We start from the raw sequence: 26,936 nt of genomic DNA, 5'->3' as shown, positions 1-26,936 counted from the left end.
GTAGAAGTCCTGGGAGTGCATTCTGACGAAGAACAGCAAAGGTAATAACATTTTTCTTATAGTAAATCTGACTTTGGTCAGGGCTAAACTTGGTGGGTGTCTAAATAGCTAGCCCTGTGATGCCGGGCTATCTACTCAGAATATTGCAAAATGTGCTTTCACCGAAAAGCTATTTTAAAATCGGACATAGCGAGTGCATAGAGGAGTTCTGTATCTATAATTCTTAAAATAATTGTTATGTTTTTTGTGAACGTTTATCGTGAGTAATTTAGTAAATTCACCGGAAGTATGCTAGTTCTGAACATCACATGCTAATGTAAAAAGCTGTTTTTTGATATAAATATGAACTTGATTGAACAAAACATGCATGTATTGTATAACATAATGTCCTAGGGTTGTCATCTGATGAAGATCATCAAAGGTTAGTGCTGCATTTAGCTGTCTTCTGGGTTTTTGTGACATTATATGCTAGCTTGAAAAATGGGTGTCTGATTATTTCTGGCTGGGTACTCTGCTGACATAATCTAATGTTTTGCTTTCGTTGTAAAGCCTTTTTGAAATTGGACAGTGTGGTTAGATTAACGAGAGTCTTGTCTTTAAAATGGTGTAAAATAGTCATATGTTTGAGAAATTGAAGTAATAGCATTTCTATGGTATTTGAATAACGCGCCACGGGATTCAACTGGCTGTTGAGTAGGTGGGACGATTTCGTCCCGCCGACCCTAGAGAGGTTAAAGCTTACGTGTCTGCCTATTGGCGTGCACCAGAGCTTGTCCCAGAGGCAGACACGTAAAATGTTGTTAAAAAAAATAAAAAATAAACTAGCAGTGTGCGGATTTGTCCTTTCAAGAGAACTATAGCCTAAAATAATATAATTGATCAACATACCATAGTTCATGTGAAGCCTGTTTGCAACATATGCACAGCGAAACTTATGAAGTCTTGATTGACCCCGTCTCCAACGGCAGCGTCCCCTATAACACAAGTAGGTTTTGAAATAGGTTCAGTTTGTCAGACAATGCAGAACTGACGAGTTCTAAAAAAATACATGCAAATGACACGTTGTAGTCTACCTTCTAATACGCAGCGAAGGGCGTGCACCAGAGCGTGCACAATCGACTTTGTGGGACTTGTAAAAGCAGATCAACTTTTTGCCACGAATGTCCATGGTGAAACTTGGAGCTTTTTCTTGCTCCTGGAGTAACATCCTCCTGAAGCGCACAACTGCCCTCGAAGGATGACCTACTGTCTTCCATTCTGGAAAAAAAAAGACAAACCATAGGGAAATAATTCATGTGTTTAAAAAAGGTACAGGGGAAGAATGTGAATCTGAGACTAAAGTGCCAAGGTTAAGTAAAATAAATGCAATATTACAGCGCTTCGAGATCAGGATAGTCAATGATCATCAGAAACGGATAATACATCATCCTTGGATAATGCAAGACCCATGTACAGGTAACCAGTGCATTCGGAAAGTATTCAGACCCCTTTACTTTTCCCACATTGTTACATTAGAGCCTTATTCTCAAATGGATTAAATAAATACAAATCTCCACACAATACCCCATAATGTTTTTTAGTTGCACATTTATTCAGACAAAAAAAACTGAAATATCACATTTACATAAATATTCAGAACCTTTAGCAGCGATTACAGCCTACAAGCTTGGCACACCTGTATTTGGGGAGTTTCTGACATACTTCTCTGCAGATCCTCTCAAGCTCTGTCAGGTTGGAAGGGGAGCGTCTCTGCACAGCTATTTTCAGGTCTTTCTATAGATGTTCGATCGGGTTCAAGTCCGGCCACTCAAGGACAGCATTGTGCTGTTGGAAGGTGAAACTTCGTCCAAGTCTGAGGTCTTGAGTGCTCTGGAGCAGGTTTTCATCAAGGATCTCTCTGTACTTCGCTCCGTTCATCTTTCCTTCGATCCTGACTAGTCTCCCAGTCCCTGCCGCTAAAAAAAATAAATAATAAAAATAAAAAATAAAAAATAAATAAACATACCCACAGCATGATGCTGCCACCACCATGCTTCACTGTAAGGATGGTGCCAGGTTTCCTGCAGACGTGATGCTTGGCATTCAGGCCAAAATCTTGGTTTCATCAGACAGGAGAATCTGGTTTCTCATGGTGTGAGTGTCTTTAGGTGCCTTTTGACAAACTCCAAGTGTGCTGTCATGTGCCTTTTACTGAGGATTGGCTTCCGTCTGCCCACTCTACCATAAAGGCCTGATTGGTGGAGTGCTGCAGAGATGGGAGAATCTTCCAGAAGGACAACCATCTCCACAGAGGAACTCTGGAGCTCGGTCAGAGTGACCATCGGGTTCTTGGTCACCTCTCTGACCAAGGCCCTTCTCCCACGATTGCTCTGTTTTGCCATGCCGCCAGCTCTAGGAAGAGTCTTAGTGGTTCCAAACTTCTTCCATTGAAGAATAATGGTAGCCACAGTGTTCTTGGAGACCTTCAATGCGGCAGAATTTTTTTGGTACCCTTCCCCAGATCTGTGCCTCGACACAAACCTGTCTCAGAGCTCTACAGACAATTCCTTTGACCTCATGGCTTGGTTTTTGCTCTGACATGCACTGTCAACTGTGGGACCTTATATAGACAGGTGTGTGCCTTTCCAAATCATGTCCAATCAATTGAATTTACCACAGGTGGACTCCAATCAAGTTGTAGAAACAGCTCAAGGATGATCAATGGAAACAGGATGCACCTGAGCTCAATTTCGAGTCTCAGAGCAAAGGGTCTGAATACTTATGTAATTAAGATATCCATTTTTAATACATTTGCAAAAAATTTGGTATTTTATGTAGATTGATGAGGGGGAAAAACAATTTAATCCATTTTAGAATAAGGCTGAAATGTAACAAAATGTGGAAAAAGGGAAGGCGTCTGAATACTTTCCGAATGCACGGTACATTTAACGTAAGCCTACATACAAATATATAATTTCCTCTATTGCTCTCTGTAACTACCTTGGACAGGATGTAACCACTACACAGACTATCGGCCTGAACTCTTTAGTAGTAAAATATTATCCATGGTAATGACAATACAATAAGCAATACTATCATTGACACAGGGGTCGTGTTATGGGTTCAGAAATCTGCATTTCCAACCATTTCACCTGCGTTTTATATTGAAAGTCAATTGTTTTTTTGGCCTCAAAGTGATCAGGGGCATGTAACTATAGTTCTTTCCTTCCCGTTCGTGAATTCTCCTCCGAGTGAAGCACAAAAATGTGTCTGATGCCAAGCAGAAATTACATTAAGAAACATTTTACATCTGCATTTACAAAACGCAGCAAGATATTTCTTATGCGTTCTCTTTTTTCTGCGTGAAAAACGCAGAATTTTGTGTTAACGTGACAAGACATGCACCCCTACATTCTCTTGTTGTTAAGATGCAGTGACATCAGTTATGTCATACAGTGCTTAAAAGACATAACTGAGAAACAAAACTGTTCAATCCAAACCATGCTTTGGTGCTGTGTGATAGCCCAGCTACGCACTCTTCAGAGGCACTCCCCTCCTTGGCACCCCCTTCCACAGCACCCCCTTCAAAAGGATGTTGACAATCTTTCGAACATACAAATAATATGTATTAAAAACAAAGCATGTCATGATATCCTAGTTTTCCATATTTATGAAATACATTGTCCTTTGCTTTCAAACTATTTCACCTCAGATCAGTCATGCTGTGTACGTAATAAAAAGCTTAATTGAAATAGAAACCGATCAGATGATCAACATTTCAGTGTCATTAAGAGCTGTACCTTTCACCACAGAAACATTCATGATGTTGTATGAAATCTCTTGAGAATTATTTTCCACATATTGGAGAGCAGTCCTGAAAGGGGAAGGGGTTGGTTTTGAAAAAAATTCAATTGCTGTTAGTTTGTAAAATCTCTCAGCTAATAGGAATTATTGGTGGTTAGTTAATTAGACCAGACCTTTTACTATTAGATATGCTGTGTTTCAAACAAGCTGTGATCATAGGTAAGAGAACATGAACACATGTAATGTAATAAAAATGATGAACAATGACATTTAACTCAGGGTTCTATGCTCTAGAATGAGAGATAGATAGAAGACTGTGGGCAACACTATGTTTGCATAATTCTCCTGTAAAAGTTACTGCATACAAACATGAAGATTAGCTAGATCTGGTATCATCTAAGGATGACAAATCAGACTCACCAATTAGCCATCTTTTATTCATACGTGACATTTTGAAAACATATAGCTATCTAGCTAAAGCCACAATTTAGCTGATGTAAATTACCACTGTACTGGGGTAGGATCTGGCTAAAGATAATCTAACTTGTTAATGACAAATAACTAGCTAGTTAGCTAACGGGAGCTGACTAGCCAATGGATGAACTTGGGGGATGTATCCAACTATAGGGATGAACATTATATAGTGCTAAAGTTACGAAGGTGATATCACTTCATACAAACTGTGAAAGCAAACTTTCCAGAACTCACCTACAGTCGAGCGCCTGCCATCTTCCTCCATCAGGTCTTCCTGGTCAGCTCCTGTTGTTGCATGCGGTTTGGTTGATGGAACAAGACAGCCAATGATATTGGTTTTGACAGAGGGAACTGATTGGTCAGGTGTTGAAGGTCCTGCCCCCAATTTTTTCCTTGCGAAACACTGTCTATAAATGTACGAATCTCTGGGTGTGTAACAGCATCGACAGAAATCTGAGAACGCGTAGATTCCAAATCTGCAAGTGTGTTTTTGATTCACAGCAGAATATTCATGGTCATAAATGGAATTTTTATAATTCTGAAAATAAATTATCCTTGCCAATCTTATAAAATGTGTTCAAGTGTCAAGTCACAAGTTTGCGATAGTTGTTACATTTTAGAGGTCGACCGATATGATTTTTCAACGCCTATACCGATTATTGGAGGACCAAAAACGGCCGATACCGATTAATCGGACGATTTTTTTACATTTGTAATAATGACAATTACAACAATACTGAATGAACACTTATTTTAACTTAATATAATACATAAATACTATCAATTTAGCCTCAAATAAATAATGAAACATGTTCAATTTGGTTTAAATAATGCAAAAACAAAGTGTTGGAGAAGAAAGTAAAAGTGCAATATGTGCCATGTAAAAAAGCTAACGTTTAAGTTCCTTGCTCAGAACATGAGGACATATGAAAGCTGGTGGTTCCTTTTAACACGAGTCTTCAATATTCCCAGGTAAGAAGTTTTAGGTTGTAGTTATTATAGGACTATTTCACTCTATACGATTTGTATTTCATATACCTTTGACTATTGGATGTTCTTATAGGCACTTTAGTATTGCCAGTGTAACAGTATAGCTTCCATCCCTCTCCTCGCTCCTACCTGGGCTCGAACCAGGAACACATCGACAACAGCCACCCTCGAAGCAGCGTTACCCATGTAGAGCAAGGGGAACAACCACTCCCAAGTCTCAGAGTGAGTGACATATGAAACGCTATTAGCGCGCACCCGCTAACTAGCTAGCCATTTCACATGGGTTACACCAGCCTAATCTCGGGGGTTAATAGGCTTGAAGTCATAAACAGCGCAATGCTTGAAGAATTGCGAAGAGCTGCTGGCAAAATGCATGAAGGTGCTGTTTGAATGAATGCTTACGAGCCTGCTGCTGCCTACCGTCGCTCAGTCAGACTGCTCTATCAAATCATAGACTTAATTATAACACACAGAAATACGAGCCTTTGGTCATTAATATGGTCGAATCCGGAAACTATCATTTCGAAAACGAACCATTTATTATTTCAGTGAAATACGGAATACGGAACTGTTCCGTATTTTATCTAACGGGTGGCAACCCTAAGTCTAAATATTCCTGTTACATTGCACAACCTTCAATGTTATGTCATAATTATGTACAATTCTGGCAAATTAATTACAGCCTTTGTTAGGAATACATTTACATTTTTACATTTTAGTCATTTAGCAGACGCTCTTATCCAGAGCGACTTACAGTAGTGAATGAATACATTTCATACATTTTTTTTTTTCCTGAATAAATGGACTTCACACAGTTCGCAATGAGCCAGGCGGCCCAAACTGCTGTATATACCGACTGCTTGCACGGAACACAAGAGAAGTGACAAATTCATGTTAACAGGCAATATTAACTTATTAAAAATATATACTTGTGTATTGATTTTAAAGAAAGGCATTGATGTTTATGGTTAGGTACATTGGTGCAACGACAGTGCTTTTTCGCAAATGCGCTTGTTAAATCACCCGTTTGTCGAAGTAGGCTGTGATTCGATGAGAAATTAACAGGCACCGCATCGATTATATGCAACGCAGGACACGTTAGATAAACTAGTAATATCATCAACCATGTGTAGTTAACTAGTGATTATGTTAAGATTGATAGTTTTTTATAAGATAAGTTTAACGCTAGCTAGCAACTTACCTTGGCTTCATGCTGCCCTCACGTAACAGGTAGTCAGCCTGCCATGCAGGCTCCTCGTGGAGTGCAATGTAAAGCAGGTGGTTAGAGCGTTGGACTAGTAACCGGAAGGTTGCAAAAAACGAATCCCAGAATCCCCCCTGAACAAGGCAGTTAACCCCCGTTCCTAGGCCGTCATTGAAAATAAGAATGTGTTCTTAATCTGACTTGCCTAGTTAAATAAAGGTGTAAAAAAAAAAGTTTTTTTAAATGAAAAAATAAATTAAAACATTTTTTATAAAATAAATATTTAAAAAAATATATAAATATATTAATAATAATTAATAAAAAAATTGGGCAAATCAGTGGCCAAAAATACCAATTACCGATTGTTATGAAAACTTGAAATCGGCCCTAATTAAATCGGCCATTCCGATTAATCTGTCGACCTCTATTACATTTATTCACACATCAAGCTGCCAAAATTAAAATTACACATTTGCAAATCGTAATTGCAACCACAAATCTAAAATACAAACTCACGTAATGCTGTCATCATTACTTCCCTGTGGCTTAGTTGGTAGAGCATGGTGTTTGCAACGCCAGCATGGTGTGTGCAAAAAATATATATGTTTTTTTAAATGCATGAAATGAAATGAATGCATTCACTACTGTAAGTCGCTCTGGATAAGAGCGTCTGCTAAATGACTAAAATGTAAATGTAAGATGGCGCCGACAAAGATGGTCGCCTCGCTTCGAGTCCTATGCCGTATTTATTTTATTTTTTTATGTATTATTTCTTACATTGTTACCCCAGGAAATCTTAAGTCTTATTACATACAGCCGGGAAGAACTATTGGATATAAGAGCGACATCAACTTACCATCATTACGACCAGGAATACGACTTTCCCAAAGCGGATCCTCTGTTTGGACCACCACCCAATGGATCTAATCCCAGAAGCCGACCCAAAACAACAGCACCGCAGAAGGAGCAGACGGAGGGGCCTCGTCAGGCTCCGTAGGAGTGCACATCTCCCACCTCTTCCGACTTCCGAGTATACTACTCGCCAATGTCCAGTCTCTTGATAACAAGGTAGACAAAATTTGAGCAACGGTTGCCTTCCAGAGAGACTGTAACATTCTCTGTTTCACAGAAACATGGCTCTCTAAGGATATGTTGTCGGAATCGGTTCAGCAAGCAGGCTTCTCCATGCATCGCGCTGACAGAAATAAACACCTCTCTGGGAAGAGGAAGGGCGGGGGTGTATGCTTCATGATTAACGGCTCATGGTGTAATCATAACAACATACAGGAACTCAAGTCCTTCTGCTCACCCGACCTAGAATTCCTTACAATCAAATGCCGGCCATATTTCCTCCCAAGAGAAATCTCGTCAGTTATCATCACAGCTGTGTACATTCCCCCTCAAGCAGATACCAAGACGGCCCTCAAGGAACTTCACTGGACTCTATGTAAACTGGAAACCATATATCCTGAGGCTGCATTTATTGTAGCTGGGGATTTTAACAAAGCAAATTTGAGAACAAGGCTACCTAAATTCTATCAGCATATTGATTGCACTACGCGTGGGGGTAATACACTCGGTCACTGCTACTCTAACTTCCGCGATGCATATAAAGGCCTCCCCCCACCCTCCCTTCGGCAAATCTTATAAAACAGAAGCTCAAACAGGATGTACCAGTGACTAGAACCATTTAAAGCTGGTCTGACCAATCGGAATCCACACTTGAAGATTGTTTTGATCACGCGAACTGGGATATGTTTTGGTCAGCCTCAGAGAACAACATCGATCTATACGCTGACACGGTGAGTGAGTTTATAAGGAAGTGCATTGGAGAAGTTGTACCCACTAACTATTAAAACCGTGGATGGATGGCAGCATTCACACAAAACTGAAAAGCGCAAACCATCGCTTTTAACCATGGAAAGAGGTCTGGGAACATGGCTGAATATAAACAGTGTAGTTATTCCCTCTGCAAGGCAATCAAACAAGCGAAATGCCGGTAAAGGGACAAAGTGTAGTCGCAATTCAACGGCTCAGACACGAGACGTATGTGGTAGGAAATCACGGACTACAAAAAGAAAACCAGCCACGTCGCGGACACCGATGTCACACTTCCAGACAAACTAAACACCTTCTTTGCCCGCTTTGAGGATAATACAGGGCCACCATCGCGGCTCGCTAACAAGGACTGCTCCCCCCCTTCTCCGTGGCCGACGTGAGTAAAACATTTAAACGTGTTAACCCTCACAAGGCTGCTGTTCCAGACGGCATCCCTAGCCGCATCCTCACAGCATGCACAGACCAGCTGGCTGGTGTGTTTATGGACATATTCAATCGCTCCCTATACCAATCTGCTGTCCCCACATGCTTTAAGATGTCCACCATTGTTCCTGTACCCAAGAAGGCAAAGATAACTAAATGACTACCACCCCGTAGCACTCACTTCTGTCATCATGAAGTGCTTTGAGAGACTAGTCAAGGATCATATCACCTCCACCTTACCGGCCACTCTAGACCCACTCCAGTTTGCATACCGCCCCAACAGGTCCACAGACAATGCAATCACCATCACACTGCCCTATCCCATCTGGACAAGAGGAATACCTATGAAAGAATGCTGTTCATTGACTTTAGCTCAGCATTCAACACCATAGTACCCTCCAAGTTCATAATCAAGCTGGAGGCCCTGGGCCTCAACCCCGCCCTGTGCAATTGTGTCCTGGACTTATTGACGGGCCACCCCTAGGTGGTGAAGGTAGGATACAACATCTCCACTTTACTGACCCTCAACACTGGGGCCCCACAAGGGTGCGTGCTCAGCCCCCAAAGAAATTTGGCTTGTCACCCAAAACCCTGACCAATTTTTCAGATCGGGCGGCAGGTAGCCTAGTGGTTAGAGCATTGGACTAGTAACCGAAAGGTTGCAAGATCAAATCCCCAAGGTAAAAATATGTTGTTCTGCCCCTGAACAAGGCAGTTAACCCACTGTTCCTAGGCCATCATTGAAAATAAGAATTTGTTCTTAACTGACTTGCCTAGTTAAATAACGGTAAAAAAATAAAGATGCATCCTGTCAGGCTGTATCATGGCAACTGCAAGGCTCTCCAGAGGGTGGTGCGGTCTGCACAACGCATTACAGGGGCAAACTACCTGCCCTCCATGACACCTACAGCACCCAATGTCACAGGAAGGCCAAAAAGATGATCAAGGACAACAACCACCTGAGCCACTGCCTGTTCACACAGCCATCATCTAAAAGGTGATGTCAGTACAGGTGCATCAAAGCTAGAGGCCATCAAACTGCTAAACAGCAATCACTAACTCAGAGGCTGCTGCCTAGATTGAGACCCAATCACTGGCCACTTTAATAAATGGATCACTAGTCACTTTAAATAACGCCACTTTAATAATGTTTACATATCTTACATTATGTATATAATGTATTTTATATAATCTACTGCACTTGCCTATGCCGCTCAGCCATCGCTCATCCTTATATGTATATGAACATATTCTCATTCACCCCTTTAGATTTGTGTGCATTAGGTAGTTGTTGGGGAACTGTTAGATTACTTGTTAGATATTACTGCACTGTCGGAACTAGAAGCACAAGCATTTCGCTACACTCGCATTAACATCTGCTAACCATGTGTATGCAACCAATCAATTTTGATTTGATTATAATCCCATAGAATTCCCCTATTGTTGACTGTTCATGAAGGAGGAAGGGAGTAGGATATATGGCACATATTTGCATGTGCTTGAGAAAGTCTACAAATTCGAATGAATGGCCTACTGTGCTAGACCTTTTCCAGTGAAGATTTATGGATGGAATCTTTGTTTAGTGGCACAAATTTACATTGCGACTGTGCATAATTAGCCTTAAATATTTCCAAACATTTGCATGTAGGCGCACATTCATGACAGGATGAGAAGCATGTAACTCAACTGTCATTTATCCCATTCTAAAACTTAAATGTGTGAGTAGTTGGCCAATCTTCAAAAACTATGGTGCCATGGTCCAATTTGGGCATGTGCAGGCATCATCATCATCCAATTCAATTTTCAGTAGTAATTGGTTTTCTGGTCTCTTTGGCACTCTAGTAGCATATCCACGTGGCATGCCAATATCAATCTATTTGATATTAGGAATCTTAACTGTAGGAGATCAAAATCTATCTGGGTCAAGAAAGACCTAGACCCATCCAAACACCAAATTACAGAGCGGCTATTTTGAATCAATATACAGCAACAGCACAACGCTCGAGATCACAACTCGTCGACTAGGATCTACGGCGGTGAGAAAACAGTTTGACTGCCCTATAGTCTACTCTCTGTTATTATTGTTGAAGATGATCTTTTTGGCTCAAATAGCCTACTTCCCGTCAAAAATACATAGGTTACATTTAGTTTAATTTAATTTATGTCCAGTCTCATAATAGGAAAGCAACACAATTAGCGTATTGTTTTTCAGTAGACTGTCACATTGCTCAGCAAATTCAGGTCGGCTAGAAAGGCTTGTTTACCTTACACATAAACACGTTGGCAAGCCACCCATAGCGCAAGTTTCTTACCTTTTGAGGTTAAGTATTATTTCTGACGGCCATTACTTCGCTTCGACCATTTTTACCCTTTCTACCACATCATACACAAACCAGCTGGAACTCCAAGCCTCTGCCTTGGGTAACAATATCGCGTTCTCGGTGGGGTGGGAGGAGACAGGATGTAAACCTTGACGCGGTTATGTTTATCACAGATTGCATTACGAACAGTCACATTTTGGTCCGTTGGTACTGTCAATCCAGACCAATCTGTCTTGGACACGAGGGGTAGAAAAATCTGCTTGATTATGACATTTAAAAAAAAATAGAGTGGTCAAAGAAATTGCAATGTGAGGCGTACTTCCTTGTGTTGATGGACGGTTTATTTTCTCTGAGCTGTACTAGCAGTCATATTTACCAGTACGTTACATTACATGCTCAGGAATGGCCAACACAGTTTATCCGATTTGGCATTACTGTACAAGCCGCTTCTATGAAGGATCAAACCTGCCATAATTAGAAATAGTTGAATAAATGCACACATAAATATATGACTAAATAAATAGATACATAAATAAATGCACGAATAAAAATATTAATTAATACATGGATAAATGATGCAAACATACATAGATACATAAGTATTTAAATAGTTAATCCCACTTTCATTTTATTCATTTATATTATTTCTGTATTTCTTCCTCCAATATGATAATGAAGGGGTGTCAAAAAAACGTATGTGGGTGGTATCTAACACACCATTGGTTGATCAATGCCACGGTGCATTTGCCTGGGGTGCGTTCAGTTTTGAAACAGTACTGTACTGAATGACCAGTTGAAAAACTGTGATTATGGTGGCCCAGAGGCCAATTGTCTATGTTGTGCTGCACCAGGAGTCTCTGTTATCACCTGAACTCTGGTGAAGTTGTTAGGCAACTTCCTCCAAATTGTAAAACATGTATGGGTTCACCTCTGTGTCCCTTGTAGCAGCTAGCTGACCCAAGTTTTTGATGCATGCCTCCACACCGAAAAACAGGTAATCTGTAGAGGCGTTGGTTTCAGCAGTGTTAGACAGCACTGTGAAGTCTCTGGCTACTGCTCGCCTGATTGCAGCCATACTAATTGGACTGGACTAATGTAGCTATCTACGGGTTGTATATCTCTCTTTTTGGACCATCAGAGCCAGGCAAAAGCAAGACGTTGCGCAGTGACATTGATCAACCAATGGTGTGTATGCTTAGATACCACCCACAGATGTTTGATTGACACCCCCACATTATCAAATCAGAGGAAGAAATACATTAATAAATATTTAAATGAATGAAAGTGTGAATATTTAGATGATACATAGATCAATAATTTAATACATACAAATTTGTGGAGAAACACGAATGAACTTTGGTCACTATTTTTGTATTTCATTTATTTATGTGTGCATTTATTGATTTATAAATGTTTCTATTTACAGTGCATTTGGAAAGTATTCAGACCCATTAACTTTTTCAACATTTTTTTAATGTTACAGCCTTATTCTAATATGGATTAAATCAATTGTTTTCCTCATCAATCTACACACAATAGCCCATATTGACAAAGTGAAAACTGAAAAACCTTATTTACATAAGTATTCAGACCCTTTGGTATGACACTCAAAACTGAGCTCAGGTGCATCGTGTTTCCATTGATCATACTTGAGATGTTTCTACAACTTGATTGGAGTCAACTTGTGGTAAATTCAATTGATTGGAATGTATTTTTTATTCGATTTTTTTAACCTTTATTTAAATAGGCAAGTCAGTTAAGAACAAATTCTTATGTACAATGACATCCTACAATGATTTGGAAAGGCACACACCTGTCTCTATAAGGTCCCACAGTTGACAGTACATGTCAGAGCAAAAACCAAGCCATGAGGGCGAAGGAATTGTTTGTAGAGCTCTGAGACAGGATTGTTTTGAGGCACAGATTTGGGGAAGGGTACCAACAAATGTCTGCAGCATTGAAGGGCCCCAAGAACAGTGACCTCTATAATTCTTAAATGGAAGAAGTTTGGAACCACCAAGACTCTTCCTAGACCTGGCCGCCTGGCCAAACTGAGCAATCAGGGGAGAAGGGCCTTGGTCAGGGAGGTGACCAAGAACCCGATGGTCACTCTGACAGAGCTCCAGAGTTCCTCTGTGGAGATGGGAGAAACTTCCAGAAGGACAACCATCTCTGCAGCACTCCACCAATCAGGCCTTTATGGTAGAGTGGCCAGACGGAAGACACTCCTCAGTAAAAGGCACATGACAGCCTGCTTGGAATTTGCCAAAAGGCATCTAAAAGACTCTCAGACCATGAGAAACAAGATTCTCTTGTATGATGAAACCAAGATTGAACTCTTTGGCCTGAATGCCAAGAGTCACGTCTGGAGGAAACCTGGCACCATCCGTATGGTGAAGCATGGTGGTGGCAGCATCATGCTGTGGGGATGACTTTCAGCGGCAGGGAAGGCGAGTCTAGACAGGATCGAGGGAAAGATGAACAGAGCAAAGTACAGAGAGATCCTTAATGAAAACCTGCTCCAGAGCACTCAGGACCTCAGACTGGGGGCGAAGTTTCACTTTCCAACATGACAGCAACCCTAAGCACACAACCAAGACAACGCAGGAGTGAATGTCCTTGAGTGTCTCAGCCAGAGCCAGGACTTGAACCCAATTGAACATCTCTGGAGAGACCTGAAAATAGCTTTGCAGTGACGCTCCCCATCCAACATGACGGAGCTTGAGAGGATTTGCAGAGAAGAATGGGAGAAACTCCCCGAATACAGGTTTCACAAGCTTGTAGCATCATACCCAAGAAGACTCGAGGCTGTAATTGCTGCCAAAGGTGCTTCAACAAAGTACTGAGTAAAGGGTCTGAATACTTATATAAATTTGATATCTGTTTTTTATTTGTAATACATTTGAAAAAAAAATATATATATGTTTTTGCTTTGTCGTTATGGGTATTGTGTGTAGATTGATGAGTGAAAAAAACTATTTAATCAATTTTAGAATAAGGCTGTAACGTAACAAAGTGTGGAAAAAGTCAAGGGGTCTGAATACTTTCCAAATGTACTGTGTATGTGGATTTATTAACATAAGAATTTATTTCTAATTATGACAGGTTTGGTCCTCCATAGAGGTGAACCTGTTAGTTCTCAACAATTTGGACCACAACTTCACCAGAGTTCAGGTGATAAAATAGAGTCTAGGGGCTTCATTTATCAACCATGTGTACATTTCTCACTAAATTCAGATGTAATGGGAGATTATAGGATTTGCGCGCAGCATATTATTGGGAATTATCAAACAGTTCACTTTTTTTGGTAACAAAAACACCCTCATTTCCTGTATAATTTGGAATGTCGGAACTGGGCCATATCAGTCTCTAAATGGCAAATTTGACCACATTTCTATTGAGGTGTGGGCAAAAAAGTTTTATATTTTGCAGTAACTTTTTCTGAAAATGCATGCCGCATTTTTTTTTATTTGCATAAAAATATAACGAGTGCCAATAACACTGGCCCCTTACAAAAAAGTCCTTCTGGAATCCTGCAGGAATTCAACCTTTTGTGATGGAATTGTGCAGGTGTCCTGCAGGAATCCTGTAGGATTGACAAAATCCTGCAGGAAAAGTCCCTGATGCTCCTGCAGGACTCCTGCGGGAGTATGACTTGTCATGCAAAAATGTTGAAAGTCCTGCACAAACATGAACATTCCTGCAGGTATCATGCAGGACTGAACCCTGCAGGATTTTGATATTCGTACAGGATATGGCAATAACTGCAGGGCCAAGTACATTCCTGCAGCAATCTTCCAGAACCAAAAACTGCAGGATTTTGATATTCCTACAGGATTTGAGATACAGTATGTTGTAACAACAGAGAAAATAGACTTTTGAAATATAGTGCAATATCAGACATTTAAACTCAGCAGATAAGAAATGTAATAAATTACAATGTTCACATGCAATAAATATAGTATATGCTTTTTTAATTTGATAGATACCAACACAATTGATAATGGTTTCAGTAGGCCCACAGTTCAGTCAATGTAATAATGCATTTATATATCATGCTGCCAGTTTAAGAAACACCTTCATTGATATACACTCTCAATAAATAAATACAATGTAAAAAAGAAACTTGTATACAGTTAAGTTAAGCTGAAGCAGAGAGGTGCAGAGGGCTGCCTTAATTGACATCCACGTCATCAGCACCCGGGGAACAATGGGTTAACTGCCTTGATCAGGGGCAGAATGACAGATTTTTACATGGTCAGTTCAGGGATTCGATCCAGCAATCTTTCGGTTACTGGCCCAATGCTCCTACCCGCCAGGCTACCTACCGCCCCCCGTTGTAATGATTACTCCATGACGAGAAAGGTAGGCCCAAGAGTTTTTATTCTTATGCAGATACTTAAATGTAATAATTCAATTGCTCTCTCAATATCTAGGAGCTTCTATTTTCTCACATTAAACTTTTGACTGATTAGGTTGCTGACGGGACAAAGGATCTTCTCCTTATGGTGAAGATCACAGAAAGGGAAAATAAGGCTAAGGAAGAGGAGGAAGAGGATATTAAGGCTCTTAAAAAAAGAGGTGAAACAGTTGAAGGTCTAAAACCAGGAACTGAAAACCCTGAACATGTCTCTGTAGAGAGGTATGTATTGCTATAGGCATGTTTGTATTGTTATTAAGGAATCATCTGAATGTCTCTCTCTTCTGTCTCTCACTCCTTTCAAATTATTGAATTGAAAACAGGTTTATTTGTTTCTGTTTTTCAATCTCATGAATAGCCTTGCTTCTAAAACTTGAAGCTGTGCCCCAGCCTCCACCCTCTCAGGTCACTGCACTTACACTTACACTTACACTTACAAAGGTAAGTGCTTAATTAGCCATTCAGAAATTGTATTTGTCATCTTTCAACGTTGAACAGTGCTAAGATATTAGTGAATGATTATGTTAACATTTATACAGCCAGGACCATCGGCAGAGGAGATTACCCCTTTGGGCATAAGTAACGTCACGCTGCAGGCCTGCGGTAGAGGTGGCACCTCCAGCACAACCATGGTTAAAGACCTGTCTGTGGCTGTGTTTGGGAGACAGGTGATTGCTACCCATAGATTATCTGCAAAAATTGGAAATTCCAATAAAGGGGCTTCAGCAAAGCCGGCCCTTGATGAGGGAAAAGTCAAACTGAAAGTTGGTATGGGAAACATTTAGATCCTAATGCAGCACTAGAAAGTGATTTCCAGTGGCAAAACCCAAAGAAACTCAAAAAATGTTTTGCTTTTGACATACTTTCTTGTCATGTATAGGTGTGTTTTCAGTGTTCATATACACATTTCTTCTGTGTTTTCAGACAAAAAATGCTTACATGGCCATTGTTTCCCTTAACCCCAAATGACCCCTTCTATTCAGTTATAGTATAACCCCTCCTTTACTCCGCGTCCTACATTTTCCGGGGTTGGGGGGTCAGCTTTTTTACTTTTTCATCTGGAACGGAATGGAATTTGTAGTGTTGTCACTTCAATGAGGCCATTTGCATGGTTCGGACCAATGAGATGCGTTTTTTACATTTCAGGATAGAGAGAAAAGATTATCAATATTTAATAAAAGGAAGTTGTCTTCAGTGTTTAATAGTGCATCATTACATAGGCTAATCCTTACTCATGTGACTGAGTTGACAGCCTATTAGTAATACCGCATATATGGGCTTAATAACGATGTTAACAACGATCAAGTTTGTTTCTGACCCCTTTCATTGAGTTGGATTCTTGATAACGAGTAACCATTAGGTCATACTTACTATTTCCTTTGTCACAGTTCCTCATGCACACACACACAAAGAGTTTCTGCTGTTACATCCTGTGAACTCTGCCCCTCTCATCTCTTTCCCCAGTTAGGACCGAGCCTATGAACAACAGTGACGCAGGCAGCAGCACTGGACAGCCATGCCGGCAAAGGTAACTGTTTCAGCTGTTATATACTGAATCCTCTGTCCCTCTCATTTCTCCCCTTTCCTAACTAGTTAAAACGGAGCCAAACGCACACACACAAAGAATTTCTGCTGTTACATCCTGTGAACTCTTCCCCTCTCATCTCTCTCCTGTCCCCCCCAGTTAAGACAGGGCGTATAAACAACAGAGACTGACTACCACAGAAGGCAGCACTAGACAGCCATTGCCGGCGAAGGTAACACCACAGTGTCAGCCTCTCATTTCTCCCTTTTAAAACGGAGCCTAACACAAATGTATACTCACAGATGTTGGTGTAGCAGCCATATTAAAACCAGCTATCACCAAGTTTACCATTGCAGACATCTCTTTCCCTTCACCCCAATACACATAAGCGGTTCATGTGATGTCACCGTTACTCACTCCTGTTACAAAATATGCTTCTACCATATTTATTCAATCTCATTTTCCTTTTCTCCTCGGAATCATGTTTCATGCAGTGCTAGTGAAATGGACAATCAGACATGTCAGCTGTTGTTTCATTGGATGTCTGTGGAATCTGTCCATTCTTTTGAAATAATGTGGATTGTCCTGCATTTCCAGGCCTGCTCCGAGATTAAATAGGTATGATGTCGGGCTCCTATTGCACAGCAATACTGTAGCCTACCCATACTGTAAAATATTTGTTATATTTTTCAGGTCTATTTTACTTTTGAGCATGGTTGGCTATTGAATGAGCGATGTTAAGACAGTACACATTTTCCCAGGTTTTTTAGTCCGGCCCCCCCATTAAATCAAGTTAAGGAGGAAACCGATGTCTTTGCAGCCTGAATGGAGGATGTTTTATGTACGAACCGGACGCGGGGGTTAGCAGTGTATTGCACAAGGCCAGACGATGCAAACCTTGGCGAACCGTTGGGTTTGGCGGAACCGTTGGGGCTAGTAGACAGCTGTACAAAACACAAGTTACACACACATTTTAAAACACAGAGACACATTTTATGATTAAAAACCAGACTGGATTTTGTTAAAAATGTTACATTTAAAGAAACTGCATTGGTAGACAAAATTCCAAAATATAAAATGAATAAAAGCAAAAGGACATCAGACAAAGTTGTTTCATTCTCCACAGTCTCCATTGACAATAGTCACATTTGACATTAATACTGTTGATAAATTAATACACTTAAAATAACTGTTAATAGTTTACATTTTCAGTAAGTCTAAATGTGTATGTGTGTATGTTTATAAATACATGCAGGTGTTACAGATTAACTATGGCAGAATGAGCCAGGATTCAAATGATCCTTTTCATTTTGCATGTGGAGTTTTAGTTTTAGTTGATACTAAATCCAAGGTTGGGGTATGCAGTTTTGTTCAGTTTTCATTAGACAAAGAGTGTATGTTCATTTGAGGTTAACTTTAAGCTAGTTCTTTTTTTTAGCTAGGCCTACTTTTAAATTGACATGACAGGATACAAAAACAACATAAAAACAAAGCATGATTAGAGAGACCCACTGTTCCACACAATAAATCTACACCTAACACAGAGCCATGCCTTCCCTCTGCTCTCCAACCATGCACCAAATACACGTTGCACTAACACAGAGGTCAGACAAATTCCAGTACATAACATAATCTCTAGTACAATGCATGCTCTCATGTTTTTACGAGTATTTTTTTTGCAGATTTGTTAAAATTGCACAAATATTTGAATAGGGCAGTGATGGGGGAACACTATTTTTTTGCAATGATCGTTTTTATCCGAATAAAAAGTTCCTTTCAAAATCGGATGAATCAATCTGCAGTATAAACAAAACAAATAAATGTCAAAAGGAGACATTTGGGTTCACTGAACGTAAAAATAAGTGCTTCAAAAGTGAATGCAAACAATACAGTAAAACAACTGGCAGTATAGTTATCATGGCATCAAAATAAACAGCATAAATTGCCTTAAACATGCAATTCAAGAGAGAAAGCCAAATAAACGTGGCTTATGCAGTCTTGCCATTTTTCCAAAAGAAAAGTGCACTGCTGGTTTTTACTAAGATATACTGGGGCACTGCTTGGATTACAACTACTGTCTCCTTTTCTCTACCTCGGTTGTGGGATAAACTTACAAAGTCAACCACACCTACAGTCTACACACATTTCAGGAAAGAAAACCGGAAGAATGCAGCGACCAACACAGGCAAAGGTTCAGGAGCTACAGGGGTCAATACGGGAGGCTTGGTTCAAAAGTATTGGCATTAAAAGAAAAGGAGTTAAGTCTGATAATCTGCATTACAGATGAACAAACAGGCCCTAGTCTGGACGACAGAATAGACTCGTAAAGGTCTATTCCAGGGCGCGGGGGGGGGGACGACGGACTGTGCACAACACAGGTCAAAGGCACAACACTGGACACGACAAAGGGAAATAGAACAACCTCTGGGAGCTTTGAAAAAGGCCCAAAGAGGAGAAAGTGTCTCTCTATCAGACAGTCAGTCAGGCATTCTTCTAGCAGCACAGTCTGTGCACTACTGCACTTTTGTCCCAGTTTCGTAGTAGAATTGCACAACATCCACTCCAAGAGGACAACAGCACAGGTAATTATGTGTGTGATTTAAGCCGAACGCATTCTTAAATCATGCTGATATAACATAATTGCACCAAATATTCATTATACACAGGAAAAGGTGTATAGATTTTGTGACGCCAGTAAAACAAAAATGATGTGATATTGGTTACCTGTGGGGTACTTCTTTTAAGTACACAGTCAGATTGACAGAATAAATTGAACATTTCAGAAGTATTACAAATGGGGTAATGCCAGGATTTACTCCTGGGACAATGATATGTGAATAATAAGAGGTATACTCCAGACAAGCTCGTAACCATCACTGTTGGTTGGCACAGAGAGATGTGACACTGAGAAACAAAGTATAATTTCCTTATTTTCCCCCAACGTAACAAGTCAAAAGCTGAAGTCACATCCATGCGGAATTTTCAATACCCAATGTTCCTGTGGTTACATCTACTCTATAAAAAGATCCAAACGTATGTATTTAAAACATTCATTTCAGCATACTCTAGAATTAATACAGTAAATACTGCAAAATGTAAAGCAAAGCTGTTAAACTGAATGTACACCAAGGTGTTTACGAGGCAAATGCAGAGTGAGTGACAATTGGCATGAAAATGAAACAACGCCAGAGGGAAAAGGGGCTCTAGGCTTTGAGGCATCATACAGATGGATACAAGTCCAACAGGGTCACAAGACCACTGTGTAGGACACATACCATCTTTCGATGTCAAATAAAAGCTTTTTCAATAAGCCGTCTCTTTAATCTCCGATTACAATTCTAAGATATGCAAGAGAACATAATAGTATATCTGCGAGAAGGATCATTTGAAAGGGTTATAAGTAACAAAAAAAAATCTACTTAGAAATTGTGACGCTGAAAAACTGGGTCGCTGATCATAATTTCAATCATGAATGAATAGCAGAGGCACTACATACACAAACGTACACCTTTGTCATTGGGGGAAACAACTCAGGAAAATTGGTTTAGAGGAGTGATATTTCCTCGCTCAACGGAATAGAACTCACCATACTACACAAATATAACAACTATGAAACAGAAATTAATAACTACATCATTTGCATTCATTTTTTTTCTCCATATAATTTCATTATATATAGATTTATATTCCTCACATGCCTGACAATTGTGTACATGTGTGTGTGGTTTAGTCTTTTAAGTTGTGTGTTTTCTTTTGCACTGAAACATCCTTAGTACGGCTGTAAGAAAATGTGTGCCCTCCAGGTGACAAAGGAATTTGACCCGAGCCAAAAATAAAATGTGTGTGATGGATGCTCAGCAGTGGAAGTCACTGATGAACTATGGTGGGGTGGAGCCTCTGTTAGACAAGGGTCTGTATCTCCCCACTATCGTCTGGTCTTATTGGGCAAGAGTTGCTGTGAGAGCAGGACTGACTGCACAAGAAGACCAAAAGAGAGATGCTGTAGAACAGGGGTGTTCAAATTTTACCCAATGAGGTCCGGACTACTGCTGGCTTTCTGTTCTACCTGATTATTAATTGCACCCACCTGGTGTCCCAGGTTAAAAATCAGTCCATGATTAGAGGGGAAGAATAACAAAAAAAAGCAGTAGAATTGGCTTTGAGGTCCAGATTTGAATTTGAGGGCTGTAGAATATTCCTGTGACTTCTCTGTCCTTAGCCCCACTTCTCGGCTTTCAGCCTCCCAAGCAACTATGAACTGCCTTAGTGCTCCAGCTGTGGAGATGTAAGGACTAGGAGTGGAGGTCAGAGGGTGGGCTATGTTGCTTACAGCATCCTCTCACCCCATAGGTGAATCTTCAGGGTTGTAGAAGGGGCAGGTCACAGTCAGTAGATTTTTCGGCCTTTCTTTTTTTGTCCTTTGAAAGTCCTGAGGAGATGATCACAGATTTCCACCGAGTCGACAAAGCGAGACAGAAAAGGAAACGGCTCCCCATTAACTGTGTGATCCCCTGAATGAGGACAGTGACAATGATTTAGCTCTGTGTGGATGTACTATGGACAAGATGGGGGCTGTGATCAGGGGCAAAACCAGAATCTTCAAAATCCAACTTATGACAAAAGGTATTACATTTAATAATAAATACTCTTTTGTCATCTTTTCAGAATCCCTCAAATGTTCACGAATATAACTGAGAATAAGAAATGGCGATGGTGTTATGTTGTAGCACTGTAGGCGAGGAGGATGGGAAGTGGAAAGGCACACCCAGAGGAGGGGGAGGTGAAGGGGGGCGTGGGGTTGGTGATGGAAGGGGTGAAGATATGAACCATGGCTGAGGTGGTGCAGGAGACTTCAGGAAATGTCACATGAGCTGAGAAGGGTGAGCTCAGGCCTGGGAGTCTCTTTACATCCGTGAACCTCGCTCCTGGAGGATCTGTAGGGAGAGAAAACGTGTCAGTCTTGATCCAGCAACAGTATATACCTCAATCCAAAATGAGTGGGAGAGATAGGCACTGGCTAATCTCTCACGGACAGACGCACGTAATATAAATGGTATCGCAGCATCTGTCAACAGACTGTGGGATGCGACGACTAACGGGGAACTTTGTTACGGTGCTCAGGTGTTTTCGTCACTGATGATTTGGACAAATCACAGTTTCACAGGTGTTCGCATCTTTCGAATTTAGGAAGGAGAGGGGACTTTTTGCCCTTAGACTTGTAGAGGAGGATGGAGCTAGAGGTCTGCTTCCATTCCTCGTTCTTGTATCTTTTTCTAACACATCTGCCCCCAGAACCTAATCGAGCATCTGACATAATTATGCAAGAATTTAGTTCTGAGTTTCCAAGATTAGGCACCGGCTAATTTCATGATCTTATTTGAAGGAAACAATGCAGCTCAATCTACACATTAGACCACTTTTGAAGTCAGAAACGCCTGACAAACTTTGATGTTGCAGTGAACTACCCCTACAAGCGAGAATCTTCTGACTTCATGCCCAACATATGAGTTCCAGACACTCTCAAATGCTGATCTCACCTTGGCCTTCTCAGTGGGCTCGATAACAATGCCGTTAGTGGAGTTGTTGAGCTCCCGGGAAACCACACATAGGAATTCAGCCTGGTCCTCGTTGCCATAGTTATAGGACGAGCCGATGCTTATGAGCTGTGAGGGGAAATGGGAAAGGGTAAGTTGGATTGTAAATTAGCTTAAAAGTAATCTTCACAAGAAATTTTAGGCAAAGTTTGAGATTTCAAAATGACCTTTAAATGCACTGGAAAAAGGGAGGGACATTACCAGACTTACCACCAATGACCTATGGATTTAAAGACAAGCGTGACATGAGGACTATCAGGCTCACCTGCTCAAACTTCCAGCCGTCTGACATTGTGGACACCATTTGGGTGAGCTCCTCCTCCTGGCACTGCAGCACCCGATACACATGCTTCACTGGGCCCTGAGAGAAAAACAGATACTACAATAAAAGCCACCTGTACACATTAGGGTTAACTTGCCAGTAAATGTTTTGCTTTTGAACAGTGCCATATGTGCGCGTGTGTCGGTATACACACAAACCGACTTGTACATACACTCATCCTCTGACATTTTAGTGTTTGGTTTAGCATGTGTTATTTCACAACATCAATGGCATCATCCATCCCGGTCCAAGGCCTTTCCGTTCATCATGTCTGCATTTCCCTGACATACCTGAGATGTCCTGTTCTCGTTGTCCCGTATCCTCTCCTTGACCAGCCTTACTAGTGATGCAATATTGTAGAACTCCGCCTCCTCAAGGACACCTGAGAGAGCCAACCAATAGTTTAGTCACATGATGTAGAACTAAGAAGAACTAAGAACAGATATAGCCCTTGGTTCACTCCAGACCTGACTGCCCTCGACCAGCACAAAAACATCCTGTGGCGGACTGCACTAGCATCGAATAGTCACCGCGATATGCAACTTTTCAGGGAAGTCAGGAACCAATACACACAGTCAGTCAGGAAAGCAAAGGCTAGCTTTTTCAAACAGAAATTTGCATCCTGTAGCTCTAACTCCAAAAAATTTTGGGACATTGTAAAGTCCATAGAGAATAAGAGCACCTCCTCCCAGCTGCCCACTGCACTGAGGCTAGGTAACACTGTCACCACCGATAAATCCACGATAATCGAGAATTTCAATAAGCATTTCTCTACGGCTGGCCATGCTTTCCTCCTGGCTACCCCAACCCCGGCCAACAGCGCCGCACCTCCCACAGCTACTTGCCCAAGCCTCCCCAGCTTCTCCTTCACTCAAATCCAGATAGCAGATGTTCTGAAAGAGCTGCAAAACCTGGACCCGTACAAATCAGCTGGGCTAGACAATCTGGACCCTCTCTTTCTAAAATTATCCGCCTCCATTGTTGCAACCCCTATTACCAGTCTGTTCAACCTCTCTTTCGTATCGTCCGAGAACCCTAAAGATTGGAAAGCTGCCACGGTCATCCCCCTCTTCAAACACTCTAGACCCAAACTGTTGTAGACCTATATCCATCCTGCCCTGCCTTTCTAAAGTCCTCAAAAGCCAAGTTAATAAACAGATCACTGACCATTTCGAATCCCACCGTACCTTCTCCGCTGTGCAATCTGGTTTTCGAGCTGGTCACGGGTGCACCTCAGCCACGCTCAAGGTACTAAACGATATCATTACCACCATCAATAAAAGACAGTACTGTGCAGCCATATTCATCAACCTGGCCAAGGCTTTCGATTCTGTCAATCACCGTATTCTTATCTGCAGACACAACAGCCTTGGTTTCTCAAATGACTGCCTCGCCTGCTTCACCAACTACTTCTCAGACAGAGTTCAGTGTGTCAAATCAGAGGGCCTGGCAGTCTCTATGGGGGTACCACAGAGTTCAATTCTCGGGCTGACTCTTTTCTCTGTATATATCAACGATGTTGCTCTTGCTGCGGGTGATTCCCTGATCCACCTCTACGCAGACAACGCCATTCTGTATACATCTGGCCCTTCTTTGGACACTGTGTTAACTAAGCTCCAAACAAGCATCAATGCCATACAACACTCCTTCCGTGGCTTCCAACTGCTCTTAAACCAAATGCCTGCTTTTCAACCATTCGCTGCTCGCACCCGCCCGCCCGACTAGCATCACTACTCTGGACGGTTCTGACTTAGAATATGTGGACAACTACAAATACCTAGGTGTCTGGCTAGACAGTAAACTCTCCTTCAAGACTCACATTAAACATCTCCAATCCAAAATGAAATCTAGAATCGGCTTCCTATTTCGCAACAAAGCCTCCTTCACTCACGCCGCCAAACATACCCTAGTAAAACTGACTATCCTACCGATCCTCGACTTCGGCGATGTCATTTACAAAATAGCTTCCAATACTCTACTCAGCAAACTGGATGCAGTCTATCACAGTGCCATCCGTTTTGTCACCAAAGCCCCTTATACCACCCACCACTGCGACCTGTATGCTCAAGTCGGCTGGCCCTCGCTACATATTCGTTGCCAGACCCACTGGCTCCAGGTCATCTATAAGTCTATGCTAGGTAAAGCTCCACCTTATCTCAGCTCACTGGTCACGATAACAACACCCACCCGTAGCACACGCTCCAGCAGGTATATCTCACTGGTCATCCCCAAAGCCAACACCTCCTTTGGCCGCCTTTCTTCCAGTTCTCTGCTGCCAATGCAGAGAACTGGAACGAATTGCAAAAATCGCTGAAGCTGGAGACTTATATTTCCCTCACTAACTTTAAACATCAGCTATCTGAGCAGCTAACCGATCGCTGCAGCTGTACATAGCCCATCTGTAAATAGCCCACCCAATCTACCTACCTAATCCCCATATTGTTTTTATTTACTTTTATGCTCTTTTGAACACCAGTATTTCTACTTGCACATCACCATCTGCTCATCCATGACTCCAGTGTTAATTTGCTAAATTGTAATTACTTCGCTACTATGGCCTATTTATTGCCTTACCTCCTCACGCCATTTGCACACACTGTATATAGACCTTTTTCTTCTTCTAGTGTTATTGACTGTACGCTTATTTATTCCATGTGTGTTGTTTGTGTCGCACTGCTTTGCTTTATCTTGGCCAGGTCGCAGTTGTAAATGAGAACTTGTTCTCAACTAGCCTACCTGGTTATATATATATATATAAATACTTTTTTAAAATGATACTAACCATCTGCAGAATCCCATTGCTTCTAAATAAAGCATGGTGTGTGATAGGGGTTGTATTTTACACTTTGGGGACCATTTGTACAGTCTTACCTTCCTCTGCCAGGTTCTTGTCCATGATCAGTTTCCCATGCCGCAGGTAATTCAGAATGGGGCCAAAGTATGTGGGGTCCCTGTCGATTAGGTAAGCACCCGTCTCATCCTAGGATATTTATAAAAGTGTGAAAATGCAAATCACATGTCTGCTATTTGAGTGTCAGATAAAGGTTTCTCTGGTGCTTCTTCATATGCACATAAAATAATGCATTATTGTAAAATGGCTGAGCATTACACTTTAATGAGTGTTACAATTGTCTAACATTTTAGCTAGGCATTTTAAAGTTGTTTGGGTGTCATCTCGGGCGTGATGAGCGGCTGTGCATTATGAATGCTACATTGATGCACCTTGATTGATGATAGAACGTTATGCCAAAAATTATTATCGATTATGTTACCTTATCAGAGTCCAAATCTGGATCTTCTTGACACAATCGGTACAGGAACGATTTGGGGTCCCTGCACAATGTCTGTTTGGTTGTAACAAAATAGGTTCCACCAACATTGAGGCAAACCCAGCGGGATTCTGGCTTCTCGGCTGGCTCCGATGGGGAACTGAGGTTGCTCTTCATTGGGAACCCAAACACCGCTCTGCTAGTACTCGACACCCCAGGACTGGTGGGCAAGCTACTCCGTGGTGAAACCATGAGAGTGGGCGAAGCAGCCAGCCGAACAGAGCCTCGGACATCACGGTGCTCGGTTTGTTCTATTGTGGCAGTAACACTCTGCTCCACAACATGCAATTCGGCCATATTTTCTTCGTCAAAAACCACCACTATTATTACACTTCAGGGTAACAATAATGCTTATCGATTTGTAAACACAACGGGGCTCTTTTTCCCCAACAAGGTGGCTGACATTAGGGCGTTGCTACACACATTCGATAATATCCACACATAAACCCTCTAAACAAGACATCGATATTACTTAGTTGAAATATACTATATGTTTTGACACGTCGCTTGCAATCTTTTCCAAAAACAAACTGGTCATTCTTGTTTATTCAAACGTTAATCAGAAAGAGGGCAATCCTTCCGGGTTGGAACGTCATTACGGTATACTTCCGCTATGCCGTTTCCCCCCTCCAAAATAAGAGTTAATGAATAAATATAAATGTTATTCTGCTTGCTGTCGGTCATACAATAGAGATTTAAAATTAAAAAGGTG

The 26,936-nt window shown here is 41.2% G+C and overlaps 2 protein-coding genes across 4 annotated transcripts in view; both read right to left on the bottom strand.

Annotated features, from left to right (window-relative positions):
• LOC106589268 (monocarboxylate transporter 6) overlaps positions 1-11,175 on the bottom strand; it is a 41,630-nt gene extending 30,455 nt beyond the window's left edge. For 2 of the 3 annotated variants that reach the window (XM_014178999.3, XM_014179001.3), the window contains exon 1: positions 11,026-11,174. The gene's annotated coding sequence lies outside the window, so the exon portion shown is untranslated. Of the gene's footprint in view, positions 1-7,307; positions 7,508-11,025 lie in introns of all 3 variants that reach the window. The other variant, XM_045710130.2, reaches the window with a different exon arrangement.
• A 6,775-nt stretch (positions 11,176-17,950) lies between these two features.
• LOC106589267 (BTB/POZ domain-containing protein KCTD5) lies at positions 17,951-26,829 on the bottom strand. The gene is made up of 6 exons (XM_014178998.2): positions 26,168-26,829; positions 25,767-25,875; positions 23,186-23,277; positions 22,839-22,934; positions 22,517-22,642; positions 17,951-21,913 (listed from the first exon to the last, which is right to left on the bottom strand). Exons 1-6 carry the CDS (start codon positions 26,519-26,521, stop codon positions 21,884-21,886), a joined length of 807 nt encoding a protein of 268 aa, XP_014034473.1. The 5' UTR covers positions 26,522-26,829; the 3' UTR covers positions 17,951-21,883.
• Between the last annotated feature and the right edge of the window lie 107 nt (positions 26,830-26,936).

This window comes from Salmo salar, chromosome 28 (assembly GCF_965601325.2).
Source record: "Salmo salar chromosome 28, fSalSal1, whole genome shotgun sequence".
Lineage (NCBI taxonomy): Eukaryota > Metazoa > Chordata > Actinopteri > Salmoniformes > Salmonidae > Salmo > Salmo salar.
This window is presented reverse-complemented; position numbering and strand designations above follow the sequence as displayed.

Coding starts and splice junctions, on each gene's coding strand:
- LOC106589267 (XM_014178998.2), bottom strand. CDS start 26,521: ATGGCCGAATTGCATGTTGTGGAGCAGAGTGTTACTGCCACAATAGAA. Junction 23,278..25,766: donor CAAGAACCTGGCAGAGGAAG/GTAAGACTGTAC, acceptor TGGCTCTCTCAG/GTGTCCTTGAGGAGGCGGAG. Junction 21,914..22,516: donor AGCCCACTGAGAAGGCCAAG/GTGAGATCAGCA, acceptor CTCTCCCTACAG/ATCCTCCAGGAGCGAGGTTC.